General features: G+C 47.7%; 1 protein-coding gene and 1 long non-coding RNA gene across 2 annotated transcripts in view; one reads left to right on the top strand and one right to left on the bottom strand.

Moving 5' to 3' along the window:
- Positions 1–140: 140 nt before the first annotated feature.
- On the bottom strand, positions 141–1,563 carry LOC135375511 (uncharacterized). Its single transcript, XR_010417260.1, has 3 exons — positions 1,312–1,563; positions 895–1,010; positions 141–327 (listed from the first exon to the last, which is right to left on the bottom strand). It is a non-coding gene; the product is annotated as an uncharacterized LOC135375511 (long non-coding RNA).
- Positions 1,564–5,142: 3,579 nt separating this feature from the next.
- Positions 5,143–18,366, top strand: part of LOC135375509 (uncharacterized) — a 32,524-nt gene continuing 19,300 nt past the window's right edge. Inside the window, exon 1 of the mRNA XM_064608199.1 lies at positions 5,143–9,229. Within this exon, the coding sequence (XP_064464269.1) occupies positions 7,305–8,540 (1,236 nt within the window). The 5' untranslated portion in view covers positions 5,143–7,304 and the 3' untranslated portion in view covers positions 8,541–9,229. The remainder of the gene's footprint in view (positions 9,230–18,366) is intronic.

The raw sequence follows: 18,366 nt of genomic DNA, 5'->3' as shown, positions 1-18,366 counted from the left end.
ATGCTTCCCAAAATGTGTCCGAGGCGGTGTGCCCCCACGGCTTGTGTCACACACAATGGTTCATGCACACAATATTGCGACAGTGTTTCATGCATCCCTCGTGAAAAATGTTTTTATTGTCATATGTGTCACATGATATTTGTATGTGTTACGCCATTTTCTCTCAGTATTCAAGCAACATCCTACTCGTTGGTTCTGTGAGCAAACTGTATGTGTGTGTGTTCTGAAAAGTACTCCACAAGGGAGCCCACTGGGAGCTCCAGGAGTCACATGACCTATGACCATGATCTTCTCCCCCACTAGCTGCCTTCTACAATTTACGTCCACCTGAAATTTACAAAAAAGTACATAAGCCACTGAACAAAATGACATATGCTCTTGTTTGATGATGACTATAAGACATATGCTGTCAAGCAGACTTTTTTTTTTCATATATTCAAAACATATTCAAGAATTATGGACAACAATGACAATTACGTCATAATAATGCAGCTGCATAGCCAGGAAACTATTTCAGGAGGTGTTTTATGAGGCTTGACATGGGGTGGAGGAGTCCCCCTCGTCAGTGCTTTATCCGGACCCCCCCTAACTTTTTTGCCTGTGCACCCCCTACAGGGGGTTGCCCTTGCGATTTCAGCTTCAGATACGTCTGTAATGATATGTTAAGCTGTAATGACATAACTATTCCAACAATTTTTTCCAACACCCTTCTCGTGCTTGGGATTCTGGATAAACCACTACCCCTTGTTCATTTTCGTGGGGCACTACATTAGAGCTTATGCCACTGCACTGATGTCACAATGTTAAAAGTGTGTGTCACTCTGGGCATTCGGAATTCCTCTAAGCGACAATATGTAAATTCAGAATATCCGAAGGGTAAACATCAGATGTTACCTGCAGGCTTCATGCTGAAACGCGTGTACGCAAAACACTTCCGCCGTGGTGGGCGACGCCGTTAGTGTAATCATACACGCAAGGCAATTGCGGGCACATGGAGTAGTGGCAGCAACCTGAAAACGATACATTTTCTTGTTACATATGAGTAATCAAAAATATACATTCCCACATGTTTCGTTTTGTCGTTTGTAGGAAGCGCTAGTAAGGGAACAGCACTTGGTTGGTCACATGCAAGCCACAATGCGAGAGGTGCCGATATTTCGATTACGCGATCAATAATTAAAAGTCTAGAACCATGCACACTTCCCCATGCAACTACTTCCCCAGCATCGTGAGACATGACACCCATGACATGACACCATGTATTCACGTATAGTGTAATGATATGCAGGAATGAAAAAGATGCCAACATACCTGTAATCCAGTGTCCCATAAGTTTGATTCGATTTTTTGGCAGCTACCATGAAGAGCAAATGCACGATTCACAAGTTTCGTTTCGCCATTTTCATTGTTGATTTCGCAAGCGTCGAGCAATCCCACGTGACCTCCTTTGGATCAGTGAAAAGTGAAAATTACTCGCGTCATGAACATATATGTTCATCTCAGCGCAAATCACGTTTTGCATGCTATAGAAGGAGGGGGGATCAATACTCTTCCTTTCGTGTTTTGATAGCTTGTTGTTTTGCTACTCTCACTTCGGAGTTCGGATGGTGTCTAGCAACGTTGGGTACCTCGTTTCTTGTGTGTGTGAGCGAGTGGTTGCTGTTTACGATGTGTTCATATATCGCTTTGTAGTGCTGTAATGTGCAAATTAGCGGACTTTATAGCGGCTCTCTATTTTCCGTCGTTGTCTTTCGAGCAGCGCCTGTTGTTCCGGTAAAAATCGAGTTGAATGAATCGCCACAGCCCCAACGTATATCGTGCAGTGTTGACCAAGACCAAGTCAAGCAGGAATTCTGGTGAGTAATGCTTTCGTAGATTGCCTGTCTTAGTAGTGTGCTGTCCACACATAGTTGGATTCTCATAAGAGTAATTTAAATTAATCAAAACAGCTGAAGTGCCTGTAATAGATGTAACTCGGTATCCGTTCGTAGGTTTGCGCCGTTTCTAGTTGTTTGCGCCGTTTCTAGTTGGTTGCGCGTTTAGGAATAACAAATTTATTCGAAGACGATAAGATACCGATAATGCATCACCGTACAGCAGCATTTACTCGTATCATTGTGAGCCATATTTCATTTGTTAAAATTTGTCGTCGTATTTCTTCAAAAATAAAAGCGCAAGTCGGCGTACTTGAATTGATCTCCAAGAACTGCTTACGTCGAACGTCTGCAAATGTTGTACTTATGTGCCTTCGCGCACCATAGTAGGCACAAAGCATATCTGATTAGAATAAATACTTCAAGAGGAAGTCATTCAAATACATTGTTATTTATAGCTGGTTTTCCATTCCAGGCATGGTATGTGGCTGCACGAAGGATTCCGAAAAAGAAAAACAACAACATGGCTAATAGGATGTTGCTGCCCAGGGAGTCCTGGCGAAGAGGTGAGCTGTTAAGATCATCATAAGGTTCTGTTGTGAAGTGAGAAATTTTGTAGTAGTGCACGAATGTTAATTCGTGCACTACTTTTATAAAAAAGAAACCAGAAATGGAAAGTTATGCATGCATCATTTCATGAATTGTAATGTATTACTATTTGATATTCACATGTTTCCATTAAGGGAATGAACTACTGAACCTATATTCATATCATGGTCATGCTCTGTGTTTACCTGGAAGTCACATTTTTAAGGCTTGTCATTCTTTTGTCTAAATGAATATTTATGTTAACCTTGTATGAAATAGCAGACACATATCAACACGTGTGCAGCTTGTGCACATTAAAACGAGCCATGTAGAGACAAATGCTTGTTGTTGTTTTTTTTAATATTCTAGCCTATTCATGGTTGCTCATCGCTTCTTGCAGGTTTACTCATTCCAGAAGCAAGAATTGTATCATTGTAAGGCGAATGGAAATAAACTGACATCGACTGAGATAGGTGCTCTGTCATGGCCAATGACTGTAGGATGGCTCCAAAAGCGTCACAACAAAGCCAATATTCATCTAGCTCTCTACAAGTAGCTAACTCCACATAGTAGCCTGCTTCACAGCCTACACTACCTTGTGGGAGTACACATTACACAATATGTTGCATTGTGCTGTGGTATGATAACATACCGTTTGTCTCGCAATATGTGTATATAAATATGATAAGGGCCCTAAGGGCCCAGTGCATGGCTTATACCCTGCTGAATATATATCCATACCTGGCTGCGACATTGCATATCAATGCAGGTTACAATACACATTTTGACATTTGGCCGTTATGAGACATCTTCGGCCGTAATGAGACTGCCTTCGGCCGTATTGAGACTTTGGCCGTAATGAGACACTTGGGGATTAAAGGATTATCGGCCGTATTGAGACTTTTGGCCGTATTGAGACATCGGCCGTAATGAGACTTTGGCCGTAATGAGATACAATCGTTTCCTCCGAGGCGCTGACCCCTCTCCCCGTTGTACAACTGGCTTCTATGTGGGCAGCCGGCAATTTTGTTTCATGGATTTTGAAGATGTTCGAGACACAGCGAAAGCCGGAAAGAAAGGTAAGGAGACAAACGTATGATGCACGTCAGTAATCAGACGTTTAGTACTGCCGCCTAACAGTGTGCATAACTGAGGTATGCGCCTTGTCCTGTATTAGATCACTTTCTGCCGGTCATCAGTCATGACATGGTTGATGTACCTGGTTGACCTGTCCTTTTCTTTTTTTTTTCTTAATAAACATATCCCCCTCCCCCTGCTTGATGTGCTATTCTGTATCGCGTTAGTAGTTGCGTTTTGTTCTGGTATTTGAATGCGTCTGATGTGTAATACACTGGTGTGCACGAAACCAAAAACAGCATGTATCGCGTACGCCTGGCTCCCCGAATTTTGTCACTATTCGACACGTCAGTGCGTAACGATAGCATATATGTCTGACATAGCGTATTCAGTCAAATAACGTTGCTTATGCTCTGCTTTACCATATCGTTAACAGGTTCCTTCTTTTCCATTCAGAAATCGACAGATGTTCGTGGCCATGCAATTCCCAAGCATGTAGCCTGCGTCACCTGAAAATTCTACAGTTGTGCTAGGATGAAGCGAGTGGCTCCTGCGCTTCATTACATGCAATGTATGTGTATAATAATATCTACTTTCACCAAATCGAAAAGGTTCCCTTAAAGATTGTATAATATGATAGCACGCTTTCTGTTGTTCTGCAGTATTTATTCTTTATTTATGTATTCTGCAGTATTCTGTAATAATCGTGTAGATTTACTTCCATTCCCATGTTGCTTCTTGTTTAATATGTTTACCGTGTCAATAAATTTGTACATGCGCATTCCTTCGTACTTCTGTATTTTCAGTTTTTGCTTCCCGATAATATTAGTAGATGGCCTGGCGAAGCGCCGCGTAGCGTCGGTCACCGTTCCTAAACCGAACGCGATTCGGCGCCCGACGCGTTAACGCGGCACCCACGCGAGCGTGTTCCTTTCTTCCGAAAACGGGTTCGTCGACGCGGGTGACCATTTCTTCATGTTTTAAGTAAACTTCGTTCGAAAAATATTCGTAACTCTTTATATCCACGACATAGAGAATTCGCATTGCGTTATAGTGTATATAGAAAATATCAATCCATTCGATTAAATTCTCTGTCACCATGAAAGTGTTCTTAAAACCTTCGCGTATCAAATGAGCCAGCTAAAGCTTGCGTATTGTGAAATTACACTTTCTACAACTCATTTCGTAAATTGCGGCACCCGTTCAAATTTTAATTAAACACTTCCTGATGTGTGATAGTCTCAACTGCTCCGGAATGTGATCTGATAAATTTTAGCAAACAAATATCTTATATACAATGTGTGACTATATAGACGGCTTTTTAATCTATATCTTTAAAAAAAAATAAGAAACAGTGAACAATTTTGACTTTGAAAATACAAGAAAATGATATTTGGTGAGGAGTGTGCGTTTTGTCTCATTATGAGCTAAAAACTTCTAAAATTAAACTATGCCTTTCCCATTTGTAGTTCCTCATATGCTATGACATTCTGAATAGGCCGATAGTTTTTCAGTATGGCTAATGCAAACCTCAGGTACATTCTGTGAATTGGATCTATGTTTATGTGTGATCTGTACTGCTTTGGTTAAGCTTGCAAAAGGAATATTTACTTATTATAATTACATATCTTCCAGTTTGTTTATGCATAGTGCACATCTTCATTGTATAGTGGTTACACATTTCTGATGACAGATGTGTGATTCGATTCTCCCAAAATCTGATTGCAATTGTGTGCCGCGTGTTACGATGATTAGAATTGTCGACGCCACCTGCGCGTCATGCTTGCAAAATCCATCACTTGCATCTCGTCATTTGATAGTAGATTCCTTTCAACATATATTGCCAACTGTCCAACCGTTTGAGAAATATATACACTGTGCAATTTAATTCACAAAATAAGCCGTCGCAAAATATTAGTGATCCTCTTTTGTAAACAAAGATTGATGTAATATGCCTCTAAATTACAATTAGCGATTATTCGACTATTCTATCCTTTGGACGTCGGTGTTGTATAGAGTGTTGTCGTGTAAAATCTCTTTGATTGTCAGCGCTGATTCTATGCGAAGATCCTTGTACGTAGTGTGGAATAAACGTCTCCTTAGCAATCTTCAATCGAGCCATACCAATAAGCTGTTTTCGTTGCGATGTGTAGAATACATTACATTGATGACCAATATTACATTTATTATTTCAGTTATACACTTGTTTATTTCGATAAATTACACTTCTGTTCCAAACTCTGAAGTTTTTGTTTATTGTCTTGTTTGATGAATTCCGAAGACATTAAATAGTTTAGTCTGATTATTGGGCGCTTTAATCCAGCGTTGATTAACGCAGGCGATACGTTGTCGCCGTGTTTGTAATGCTTCAACAACTTGCACTTTGTTGCGATGAACTTGCACAGTCGCTTATTGATGTTTCCTTTCTTTGTATGAATATTCTTGAATCACGTACGAGAGAGTATTAGATGAAAATCGTCCGGTGGTCCACCACAATAGATATGTTCGTTGAGTTTCAATTAATAATAATAACCGAGGGTTTACGTTGCGAGACAACTGAGATCATGAGCGACGCCACAGCGGTGAGTTTCAATAAGTGATGATACATCAGACCTTGTACGACAATATTGGACTTCTGTTCATTCGACATCATTGCAAGAACTGGTAGAAGAAAATAATTGTGTAGACGCTATAGTGGAACATATCACGTGATAAGATTTTTTTATGTACTTTCCATTTCAACCGTTAGATGTGATTTCAACAAATCCGTAATGAATCGCGCGATATAGACTGCTTGTATATGATAATTAGATCTGAGTGATTTCTTGATTAATGCAATGCCCATTGCAATGATTACAATTACATCTGGTCTAGTGTATTTCAATTCTTCATTAGCAAACCTAAAAATTCGACCATCAATCCCAGTGGCCCTTACGTTGTTGAAGTGCAAATATTTTTATAACTATTGTAGATTCGGCATACAAGTTCTTGCACCTTCAATTCCGTAATTTGTACCATATCTCCGAATACGACCATATCTAAGACGCATTGAAATGATGTCATAATAGAATCATTTCGCTGCTCTTCTTTTTCGAAACAGCTTTTTATCATGTCCTCCCATGACCTATGATAACGAGTACAAAATCCGTCCCTCTCTTCGCTGAAACTTCCTTGTTCTGTTTTCTAGGGTGCTTCTACACTTAATTAAGTCATATCAGTTGTGGGCGTCACTGAGCGGCACGTGTGTAAAACACCTGATAAGCGGAATGGGGTCACGCGTCCCAGAAGTAGGGGGCGTAAAAGGGCTATATAAGGGACAGGCACGAAAACCACGGCCTCTTTTTTGGGTTCGGCTCCTTGAGTTGTGGCTGCCTTGTTTGCTGTGAGAAGGTATGGAATAAACCTTGTTTGTTGCTTGAACCCTTTTCGTTTGCTGTGTCTTCCTTGGCGACGGAACGGACGGACTGACGCCCCGAGGTTGTGGAAACACCGGGTTTCCACAACTGGCGCCCAACGTTTGGGGTCACAGTTCGTCCGTTCGACAGCGGGGAGGACGCAGCACGCGTTGTTAATTTTTCCTTTGGTACGTTTTTTTCTTTTTCTTTTCTTTCATTCAGGACCCGCCGGTTTGTTTGTGTTCTTTTTCCGGGGTGTCATTTTTTTCTTTCTTTTCCTCTTCTGAGCTAGCGTTTTGTTTGTTCGAGTGTGTTTCAGTTGTTTTCGAGTGCTTCGCAGCTCCCACTCGGTGCCCGAGCCCAGGAGTCGATGGAGCATTCGCCGCCGCGAGGCCGATACGACCTCCGGAACGGATGGAAGGGCACGGTGCTGCAGGAGTCCCGTACGGAGGAAGGGTTGGTTTCCGGCACCGAGGCGCCTTCGGAGCCGAAAGGACCAGCCGGGGGCAAAGGAGCACATGCAGTGCCTCCGTCCCAAGGTACGTCAATTACGGTATCTGCAGTGCCTGCAGTGCCGCAGTTGGACTCCGCTATAACGACAGAACTCTTGTCACGCATGACGGAGTTATGTTCGTTGGTGGCACAACGCCTTGATGCCGGGTCGGTTTCACCGCCGCAGACACAAGCGCCCCTGCGACTGAATTTACCGGTCCCTACCTTCTCAGGGTACACCGATAAAAAGTCGGTCGCAGACTTCTTGGATGACCTTACAGCCTATCAGACTGGTATGGGAATCTCAGATGAAGTCCTGATACAACGCATCCTGCAGGTTGCTTTGATCGGAGACGCCGCTCGCTGGCTTCGGCTGCAGTCGAGGTTTACGTCCGTTCAGGACTTTCAGAAGCGGTTTAAGAGCGAATTTCTTCCACCGGATTACGAATATCGTATCCTGGAGGAGCTGCATAAGCGTACTCAGCATCCAGATGAGACCTTAGCAGAATTCGTTCGGGCCTTGCAAGACCTGTATAGCAGAGCAGAACCTACTGCTACAGAAGAGCAGCGTGTGACGCGGGCTATCCGTCAGTGTCATCCTCGCTACCGGCCCTATCTTCGAGCCCATCGCTTTAATAGCCTTGAGGCGCTGGCGCAAGAGGCTCGCTCAATTGAAGGAGACCTCTTAGCGGAACTCGACTATCGGCCCCCGCCGCCGCCTGAATTGGCGTTAGAACCGCGCTGTGCGTGGTCAGCGGGAGCAGCCTCGGTTGAGCGCCCACCTGCAGTGGGACTGGATGAGCCGAACCGCAATTATTATGCGGAGCCATCACGCCGAGCACCCGATCCCTTCCGTTATGAACAGAGGGCGATCCCCGCAGGAACGAGCCTTGGCAGACCCGTCCTGTCCCATAATCATGGGCAACCCGGCTATTTAGCTGGCGAAACCCCAAGGAGGCCGCAGGAGCAACGGCATGCTCCGCGGCAGCAACACAGAATGCCAGCCGGCTGTTGGACGTGCGGCAGCCCGGACCACTTTCGTCGGGACTGTCCGCAGCAAAGACCAAACCCCCGTAATGTGCCAACGGGAAACGGTCGCAGCCGACGCCGGTAAACAATCGCTCAGCGACGTCGGCTATCTGCCGAAAGAGCGAACGAACGGTTACAATCCGTGACCCTGATAATTCAGAAGCTGGCTTTGCAAGCAGCAAGATAAAAGGAGACGCTTTAGCTCCTTTTGCTTTTTCTGTCCGAGATAACATCGAGGACAAGGAACCAAACATCGCTGTTCGAATTTTGGGGAGAGATTACATCGCCCTTATCGACACGGGAGCTACAGTCTCCCTTATCGGCGATTGTGTTTACGAGCACTGCGCATCACGGAATGTGGAATTGCAATCCACAGATGTCACTCTACGTCTTGCTTCCAACGACGTGATTCCCGCACAAACTGCAGTTGTGCTCTGGCTTCGCTTTGATGGGAGACGACGAAAGCAGCGCTTCGTCCACCTTCCTGGCCTGGCAGTGCCCGTTATCCTGGGCAGGGACTTCATCATCCGGCAGAAATTTGTGCTGGACCTGCCCAATGGAGGATACGTCTACCACGGATCGTCAGGATTTTTTCCTTTCGCCGTGCCACAGGACAGCAGTTCAGCTAAGCAAGCTGCAGCAACGTCCGTCGAACCGTCCCCGCTCCCGACTGTCTTGGGGTCATTCCATGGTCCCGAGGAGGAGCGCCGTCAGCTTAAACAAGTACTGCGGCAGTTTGACGGTGTCTTCACGGAAAAACCCGGTAAGTCGTCTGTGTTACAGCACAGCATAGACACGGGTAACGCTAGGCCCTGGCGTTGTAATCCGAGACCATTGAGTGTGCATAAGCGTGCTTTGTTAGACGCTGCTCTTGATGAAATGCTCCAAACCGGTGCAGTTCAAAGGTCCCAGAGCCCTTGGGCGTTTCCTGTCGTCCTGGCTCCGAAACGTGATGGTACGGCTAGGTTATGCGTCGACTACCGTCGACTTAACGCAGTAACTGTAAGGGACTCTTACCCCTTTCCGTCCATCGAGTCTATTATGTATTCCCTGGGCAACGCTACAGTGTTTTCAACGCTTGATTGTAGTAGAGGGTTTTTGCAAATCCAGGTTGCCCCGGAGGATGTCCCGAAAACAGCCTTTACCTGTCATAGGGGTTTGTTTGAGTTTGTACGGATGCCTTTCGGTCTGTCTAACTCTCCCGCCAGTTTCCAACGGGTAATGGATACCGTATTGGGAGATGCGAAGTATAACTTCGCGATGGCGTACATGGATGATGTCGTAGTGTTTTCCAGAAACTTTCAGGAACACTTGGAACACCTCTCAATCGTCCTTGCAAGGATGAAGCAGGCGGGGCTAACCATAAACCCCCGCAAGGTGCAGCTGGCATCGCCTAGGATCAGCCTTCTCGGCTTCATGGTGGACGAAGGAACCATCAGTCCTAGCGATGACAAGCTAAAGGCGATCATGGAATATCCGGTTCCCGGTAACGTAAAAGCCTTGCAGCGTTTCTTGGGTATGGTTGGTTTCTACAGACAATTCATTCCTAATTGCGCTGAGTTAGCGCAGCCGCTTAACCGGTTGTTGCGCAACGATACACCCTGGCAGTGGGGAGAGGAGCACGAACGATCATTTCGAGCTCTTTCTCACGCGATCGCTAATACGGCCAGGCTATATTTGCCTGACCTGAACAAACCGTTTGTAGTGCAAACAGATGCTAGCGATTATGGGGTTGGCGCAGTTCTCTTGCAGGAACATGACGCTATTCTCTGTCCAGTGGCTTTTGCAAGTCGCACGCTGAATCCGGCAGAACGGAATTACTCCGTCACGGAAAAGGAATGCTTGGCGATCATCTTCGCTCTCAGGAAGTTTGATCTGTACCTGGACGGCACCACTTTCACCGTCCAGACTGACCACCAGGCACTTTCTTGGCTGCAGCGGCTCCGCAACCCGTCTGGACGTCTTGCCAGGTGGGCCCTGACGCTACAAGGCTACTCCTTCAACGTGGAGTACAGGCGGGGCTCAACGAACGTGGTAGCAGACGCGCTTTCCCGTGCGCCTCTACCGGAGGGGGAAGAGGAAGGCACCGAGGCGCCTTCCCAGTTCCTGGCAGCAGCACAAGTGGCACGAGACGTATCTGCGTCTTGGGGCACGGTCGTGAGCAGAGAGCAGCTCCTAGACGCTCAGAGAGCGGACGGCCTTTGTCAGCGGGTGTCTCAATGGTTAGCTGAGCAGGACTCGGCAGGCACCGGAACGACTGACGGACGGCACGACTCCTATCTGCTGGGCGAGGATGGCATCCTGTTCAGATACATACCCCAGGCGGATGACGATGACGGCTCATCCCCATTCAGAGTCGTGGTGCCACGGAAGTTGCGTAAGTCTTTCATACGTTACTTTCATGATTCGGCCTTGGCAGGTCACAGCAGTGGCAGGAAAACTTATGAAAAGTTATGTCGTGTTGCGACATGGCCAGGAATGAGGCAGGATGTAACAAAGTATGTTCGTACTTGTCCCGTATGCCAGAGAGCAAAACCTCGTGGTGGTTTACCCCCTGGGCGCTTACAGCCTATTCAGAGTAATAGGCCCTGGCAGATAGTTGCTTGTGATGTGATGGGACCGTTTCCACGTAGTCCTAGAGGTAACCAGTATTTGTTTGTGGTTACTGATCATTTCACGAAATGGGTTGAGCTGTTTCCTCTCAGGACACTGACTTCCCAGAGAGTGTGGGAAAGACTACTCGACACCTTTTGCCGGTTCGGGTTTCCTGCTCAGCTCATCACGGATAACGCTACCTACTTTACAAGTAAGGTGTTCTCAGATTCTTGCGCTGTCTTAGGCATTCGGCACAAGAAGACTTCCCCATATCACCCTCAGGCTAACATTACCGAACGTGTTAATCGGAACCTGAAAATGATGTTGGTTGCTTTTACTAGTCAGCACCACCGTGATTGGGATCTTCGCCTGGCTGAACTGGCGTTCGCTACACGGACAACAGTAAACAGATCTACAGGCTTCACCCCGGCGTTCCTGAACTTGGGACGAGAGGCCCCTTTTCCAGTGGAGAATGCTCTGGGCCTCCGGGATGGTGCTACCCGGCCTCCTTATTCAAGGTTTGCTGAGGACCTCCGGAGTCGACTGGACGATGCAGCCCGGACGGCTCGGGAGAACCTGGACGTCGCAAGGTTGGACCAGGCTCGCCAGTACAACCGTGGACGTCGGAACCTCACCTACAGCGTCGGTGACCTCGTCCTTCGACGGACTCACCCGCTAAGTGATGCGTCACGAGGCTTTGCAGCTTCACTCGCAGATAGGTGGGATGGCCCCTTCGAGGTAAGTGCGTGCTCCTCCGGCCTCACTTACAGGCTTCGTCGTTATGACACGGGCGAAGAAACTGGGCCAGTACATATCTCGGACCTGAAGACTTACCACCTCCGAGACCCCGAGAGTGAAGAAGCAGACGGTCAGCTTCCTCCTCAAGACCTGGACCAGGATCCCGTTCCCGGACCTTCCAGGCGCTACAGTTTGCGCCCCCGCAGGCGGCGCATGTAGCTGTCACTATCTCCATCGCTAAACCTAGTGCTTGAGACTTAGTGTACAGTCTCTTGTTCGTGTGGCTACTATTTTTAGCTTCTCACGACATATGCACGAGGGCCTTGCCAGACCCTCGACGTTAGGTGCTTCCACCTGATGGTTCTTATTTATCCCTTTTTTTAGACAATGTCTCCAAGAACGAGAAACCCCAGAAGCCACGCACCTCCCCCGGACCGACAGCAGCACACCTCGCAAGTGCAACGGGAGAGACGACAGGACTCCCGCGGCCCACAACCGCCTCACTCAAGGGCTACCTCCATCGCCACCTGGACGGTGGTGGCGCTGAACAGACCAGTCTCCTGGGCCTCCAGGACCCGGTGGTCCAGTCAACCCAGGCCGCTGCGCGGAATGGACCCCAGCCAAGTGCCCCCACCCTTCAGGGGGCTCACACTGGAAGATCGGCATCCAGCCGACCCACCCATCGCCCTGACCGAAGACGAAAGGCGCCTTCTGTGCCCAGTCTGCGGGGTGCCAGAGCTGCACCGCTCCGCCCATCGTCGAGGCCCCCTCCACCGCGCAAAAGTGGAAGCCCTCCGAGAAGCTCGATCCACAGGATCCGACGTGGCAGCAGCAGTGGCCGTGCTACAGCGGCACCGTCCAGACCTCCTACGGGGCCCGCAAGGTCCTCCAGCCATCCCGGATGACGTGGTCCTTGACATGCCAGACGTTTGAGACTCCTGTGTAGATGGATTTAGGGAGGGGGGAGTGTGGGCGTCACTGAGCGGCACGTGTGTAAAACACCTGATAAGCGGAATGGGGTCACGCGTCCCAGAAGTAGGGGGCGTAAAAGGGCTATATAAGGGACAGGCACGAAAACCACGGCCTCTTTTTTGGGTTCGGCTCCTTGAGTTGTGGCTGCCTTGTTTGCTGTGAGAAGGTATGGAATAAACCTTGTTTGTTGCTTGAACCCTTTTCGTTTGCTGTGTCTTCCTTGGCGACGGAACGGACGGACTGACGCCCCGAGGTTGTGGAAACACCGGGTTTCCACACAGTGCTCCTTTTATTGATTAAAAATTTATTATGTTTTCAGGTTATGGGTTAAATCCTCCCAGTCAGCTTCAAACCTACCGTGGGTGCTCTAATAGCCAAAAGCCGTTCCCTATTGTCAAGCAAGAATAACTCGAACACAAGAGATGTGACTTACATGGTTTAATCCTTGCCGCCAAAGAACACAACTATACACAACGCCCGTCACAGCCCGATTGCATCTCTCCCTGTCTTCCCCCGCGTCCCTTCTCCTCTCGGGGTCCTCCCTTGACCATGGGGACTTGCGGTCGCCCAAGGCCAATACAGAGCCTCTAAAAGCGAACGCGATTCCCCAAGATGAAGGGGTCCTCCCTTCACCTTGGGGACTTCCGGTCGCCCAAGGCCAATACGGAGCGTTAGCCTCGTACGAGGGTGCCATGGAGGACCTCCACCTAAGGCCAAGGCCACATTCTTGGGGTTCAGGAACTTGAGGAGATCTTCATCCAGGGACGCACGGGTCGGCAACGAGTCGAACGCCATACGGTCTTGCCTCGCGGTCTCTGGCACAACTGGGGGACCAACCGGCTGTGGCACAAGGATGGGCGGTGTCCCTCTGGGGTCTGTCCCGTCGATGAGGTCCGGGCGGAAAGCACGAAGGACCTGATGGCAGCTGCGACGACCAGGTCCGGGGTGGCCGCAGCAAGTACCATAGGCTCCTCAGGTGAGGGTGCTGCTGGCGTCACGTCCGGGGTACCCTGCGTGGCTCCAGCGAGGGCAGAGACGGTGCTCGCGTGGAGCGGACCTCAGATGTGTGTAGGCCGGTCGATGACCAGGCCCTGCAGGTGCTGCTCAAACGTGCAGCCTCCTCGTCGCTGTAGACTTCGGCCGGCTCGCTGGGGTTGCGGTCTTGAAGGGTCATCCCCCTTGAAGGTGGCAGCCACGCTGTCCGGCTCTGCACCCCTCAGTGGCCTGGGCTGGTGGCGCCACCGCGTGTGGGACACGAAGCAGGCCGTCGTGTCCCCGACCTGTGCCGTCCAAGTTGCTGCCGACCGGCGTTGAGGAGGAGCGGGCTGGACTGGTCGATCCAGCACCCCTCGGTCCCGTGCGCTGCCCCGTCTACTCCCAGAACGGGAGCGCGGGGCGCCATCCTTTGGTCGTGCTCTGCTGCCAAGAAACCTCCAAGCAGATGTGCGGAAGCACAGCATGGTTAACGAACGCGCAAACTGTATGCATGTGACCGCTGTCCCGCTTCTCGTGCTCCGCCGCGGGTGGAACAAAGAGTCCTAGCACGCCGCCTCGGGTGTGAACCCCCCGAGTTCTGTTCCGGCTCTCGGGACACATCGCAGACCTCAGATTCAGCCCCTCGATGGCGTTTATTGTAGCACTTTAAATCACCAACATGAACGGGACCAGCCTCCTGCCCCGTTTCCACACGGCGGATTCGATATGTCAGGCGGGATACCCGAGATACCACTCGAAATGGTCCCCTCCCAACGCTGAGCCAACGATGCTGCGAAACCCATCGCAGCATTGCTCAGTGGATGCGTTCGCCTTAGGACCAAATCCCCGACTTCGTACAACAGGGCACGATGTCCCTTATCGTATTGAAGCGCCTGATCAGTGCAAGCGACGTCTAGGCTCTCTCTCGCGCAAGTCACCGCGTCCGAGAGCCGACTACGCAACTCGCTCGCGCACTTTGACAGGCTACGAGCAATCGGCGTGGTCTGTCTCAGCACGTTCTCCATCGGAAAGCTCATCTCTTTCCCGAAGATCAAGTACGCAGGAGAAAACACTGTCGACCTATTCACCGTCGTCCTGGTTGCAAAGCCCAACTCAGGTAGACGCTCATCCCAATCCTTATGCTTGCGGTTCACCCTTTCCGTGATATGCCAGAGCTGAGTCAGGAAGTACCGCATAAATACCTTTCGCAGTCTCCTCGGAACCACCACCTTGAAAGGGGAAACACTCTCGTCCTCCTCGTCCAAGCCGGGTGCGTATCGCAGCAAGAGCCTGTCATCACTGAACAAGTATGAGTCCAGGCAGCCATCAAAATCCCTGTCAACGTTCCCGGTGTCAGCTGCACTATTGTCCGCCAGCTTTCCGGACACCCGTTGACATAACCAGTCTGACCTCTGTGCCTCTAAGAGCTCTTCCCTGCTTACGACCGTTTCCCAAGCTGAGGAGTTACCCGCGGGATTCGAACCAATCGCCGCCACGAGATGTCCCATCTCGGTCTGGCTTCTACAACCATTCCTGAGACTAACACACTTACCTGTGCTACCAGTCCCTCTTTCACCCTCCTCGCTTACCGCAATGTCCTCCCGGTCAGTCAACCGTACCGTGGGTGCTCTAATAGCCAAAAGCCGTTCCCTGTTGTCAAACAAGAATGACTCGGACACAAGAGATGTGACTTACATGGTTTAAAATCTTGCCGCCAAAGCACACAACTATATACACAACGCCCGTCAAAGCCCGATTGTCTCTCTCCTTGTCTTCCCCCGCGTCCCTTCTCCTCCCGGGGTCCTCCCTTCACCTTGGGGACTTGCGGTCGCCCAAGGCCAATACGGAGCGTTAGCCTCCTGCGAGGGTGCCAGGTAGGACCTCACAAGGTTTAGAATATCAATAACATCCCGCTGTGAGAATTATGGAAAATGTTTTACAAAAAGATGCGATGTGTCAGGAAAAACGTGTGCTTTCAATGATTCTATGTACAAGACCACGCTATACAGTCCTCCCCTCCCTATCTTGACTTGGGTGGGGGCGAGTTTATGGCCTTTAACTATATTGTGTACCAAGACCGCTGGAGAATTCCCCTACTCCCTGAGGGCGGAACCTTGACGAAAATGTATGGGAATTGTATGGTTAGCAGCTTCCCTCTCTTTTCGAATCCACTAGTATGTCCTGAATGAAAAGGACTGAAAATGAAAAGAATGAAAAGTTTCTTTTGTGTATTCGTGCTGCTTGCTTAGAAAATGTTTGCTTGAATTAATTACTGCATTGGCTTTGTTTCAGATGATCACGCGATTGATATTAATAAAAATATTCTACGAATTGGAAAGGTATTTCTGAGTTGTGTCTGTTGATTTCCTCTGTAGGACACTTTTACATTAAATTACATTTCAGATGTGTTGTTTGTTTGTGACTTCTGCGTGTAGAAATTATTGTTGCAAAGTTATCATAAAAAAATATGTAATTAAATTTGATTCTCGTTTTTATTGTTTTTTTTTAAGAGTATTGTTTCTATCATTGAATAAACTTGACTTTCTCTCTTTGCTTCAGATGTTCACTCGATTGATACTTTGTGAGTTGGGAATTATGTATGCATAATTCATTAGTTGTGTCTGTTGATTTCTTGATTGATTAACAACAGCTTGAAATACAATTTGCAACGTTTCCCGTTTTAATTGAGTATTGTTTCCACTAAGGATAGTATAATGTTTCTCGCTTGCTTAGATACTGTTTGTCTAAAACCAGTTTGCAGTGATATTGATGTCTGATCGTAGATTAGATTTTTTGCTTGCTACTGTTTGTTTTGATAGAATTCCTATTGTGTTCTTGAGAATCGAATGATACTAACATCTATTTGTGATAGTTGATCAATAAAAAATTTCGCCTCTGTGCAAATTTGACCAGTCCTAAGAATATTCCCCTTTGGAGGAAAGAATATGAAGGAGGGAGAGAGTCCCCACCCCACAGATTGACAAAGGATGTACGGTTTCTTCGCTTTGGGTTGTACAGAGGGAGGGAGAGAATGACCCCACCAGGCCCAAGTAACAAAGATAGCTGGCTTGGTTGTACCGCATATTGGATACCTCTGTCAAGGTAATGTTTATAGTGCCTAAGTGGGATGAAAATTGTATATTGTTCGATTAGATTTGGTCGCAAGGATGGATTTATGATAGTTCAAAAGATAGATTATTTCCATTTCAATTCATTGAATTTGTAAATGTTTCTTGTTTGATAGTTTATTTCAATATTATTTTCCTGCATGTGTCTGTTGTTTACACGTTGGCAGATGCACCGTTTAGAGTGTTTCTCTGCTAGTCAGTGTTAAGTAAGTGCATGTTTATCGTTTTGATATATTGTATCTCTTGTTTGGATGATGCATGGGTTTGGCTCCCTATTAGCTGTTGATCGTGTTTCTCGTTATTTCCTTGCATGTGTGCTATTCCGGTCATAAGAAAAATGATTAATTGTGTCGTGTTGGAATATTCAACTTAGCTTCCCATATTCTTTATTATTTGTATTGTGTTTCTTCCGTTTCATGTTTTTGGCTGGGTATTTCTCCTTCACACAAAGTCACAACATAATTCCTGGCACTATTTGGCTTTAATAAATTTCATCTTGTATTTTTGTATATGGCTATGGTTTGCATATCTATACTTGCATGTAAACCGTCCACCGCGCAACTGTTGTAGCGGAAGAAATTACGAATGAAGTCTGCCCAGGTTGAAAATGTGAATGAATTCGGCCCAGGTGTTGTCAGTGTGCACGTCCCTACTTGCATGTAAATCACTCACGCACCACCTGAAAAAAATGGGACTGAAGTCGGCCCAGGCGGAAAAATCATGAATGAGGTCGGCCCAGGGCCAGGTGTGATGGCATCGTCGCTTGGTATGGTTGCCGGTGCGCATGTCCCTATATTTGCATGTGAACTGCCTACTACACGGATGTTGTAGCGAAAAAACTTATGAACGAAGTCGACCCAGGCAGAAAAATCGCCATAGAAGAGGGCCCAGGGTGAAAAATGCACAACGATAAGGGCACGCCGAGCCCTTCGGCCCGCTGGTAAGCACCCGGACAGCTCCTCACCCGCGCACCACCCACCACGCGCTGGAAAAAAAGGACGTAAAAATAGGACGTACTTTTGCTCGTTAAGATTTTGGTGATATAGGATGACCAAATGTACCCTGTGCTTTTTTAAAACTAGTACTCCCTTACTAAAGCTTGCAACTAGTGCCCACCTGCTTGTTAGTGAAATCGGCTCTTCAACAAGCCACAAGTAGATATACAAAAAATGAACTTTGTCTTGAATGCGAAATGCACACGCAAAATTAAAAACCATGAGTGCACAAAAACGTTTAAAGCAGTATGCGATTCAGGACAGGTGCAGGAGCTGTCAGGACAGGCTGTGATAGAACTAGAATATCACCATTGTGAAATAATGTCACCTCGCATATGTTGATATATCGTGCTATGTGGAGCACCAGCTAAACCTGCCCACTGAAGACTAGCTAGCAGCCTCGTCGGCATCACCTTTCCAACTAAACCTTTTCGATTTTTAGTTGCTCATGATAACCTGAGACGTGACAATCAATGCAAAAGGTGTTTTAGGAACATTTCGTTGCTCA

This window comes from Ornithodoros turicata, unplaced genomic scaffold (assembly GCF_037126465.1).
Source record: "Ornithodoros turicata isolate Travis unplaced genomic scaffold, ASM3712646v1 ctg00000882.1, whole genome shotgun sequence".
In the NCBI taxonomy this organism is placed as follows: Eukaryota; Metazoa; Arthropoda; class Arachnida; order Ixodida; family Argasidae; genus Ornithodoros; species Ornithodoros turicata.
This window is presented reverse-complemented; position numbering and strand designations above follow the sequence as displayed.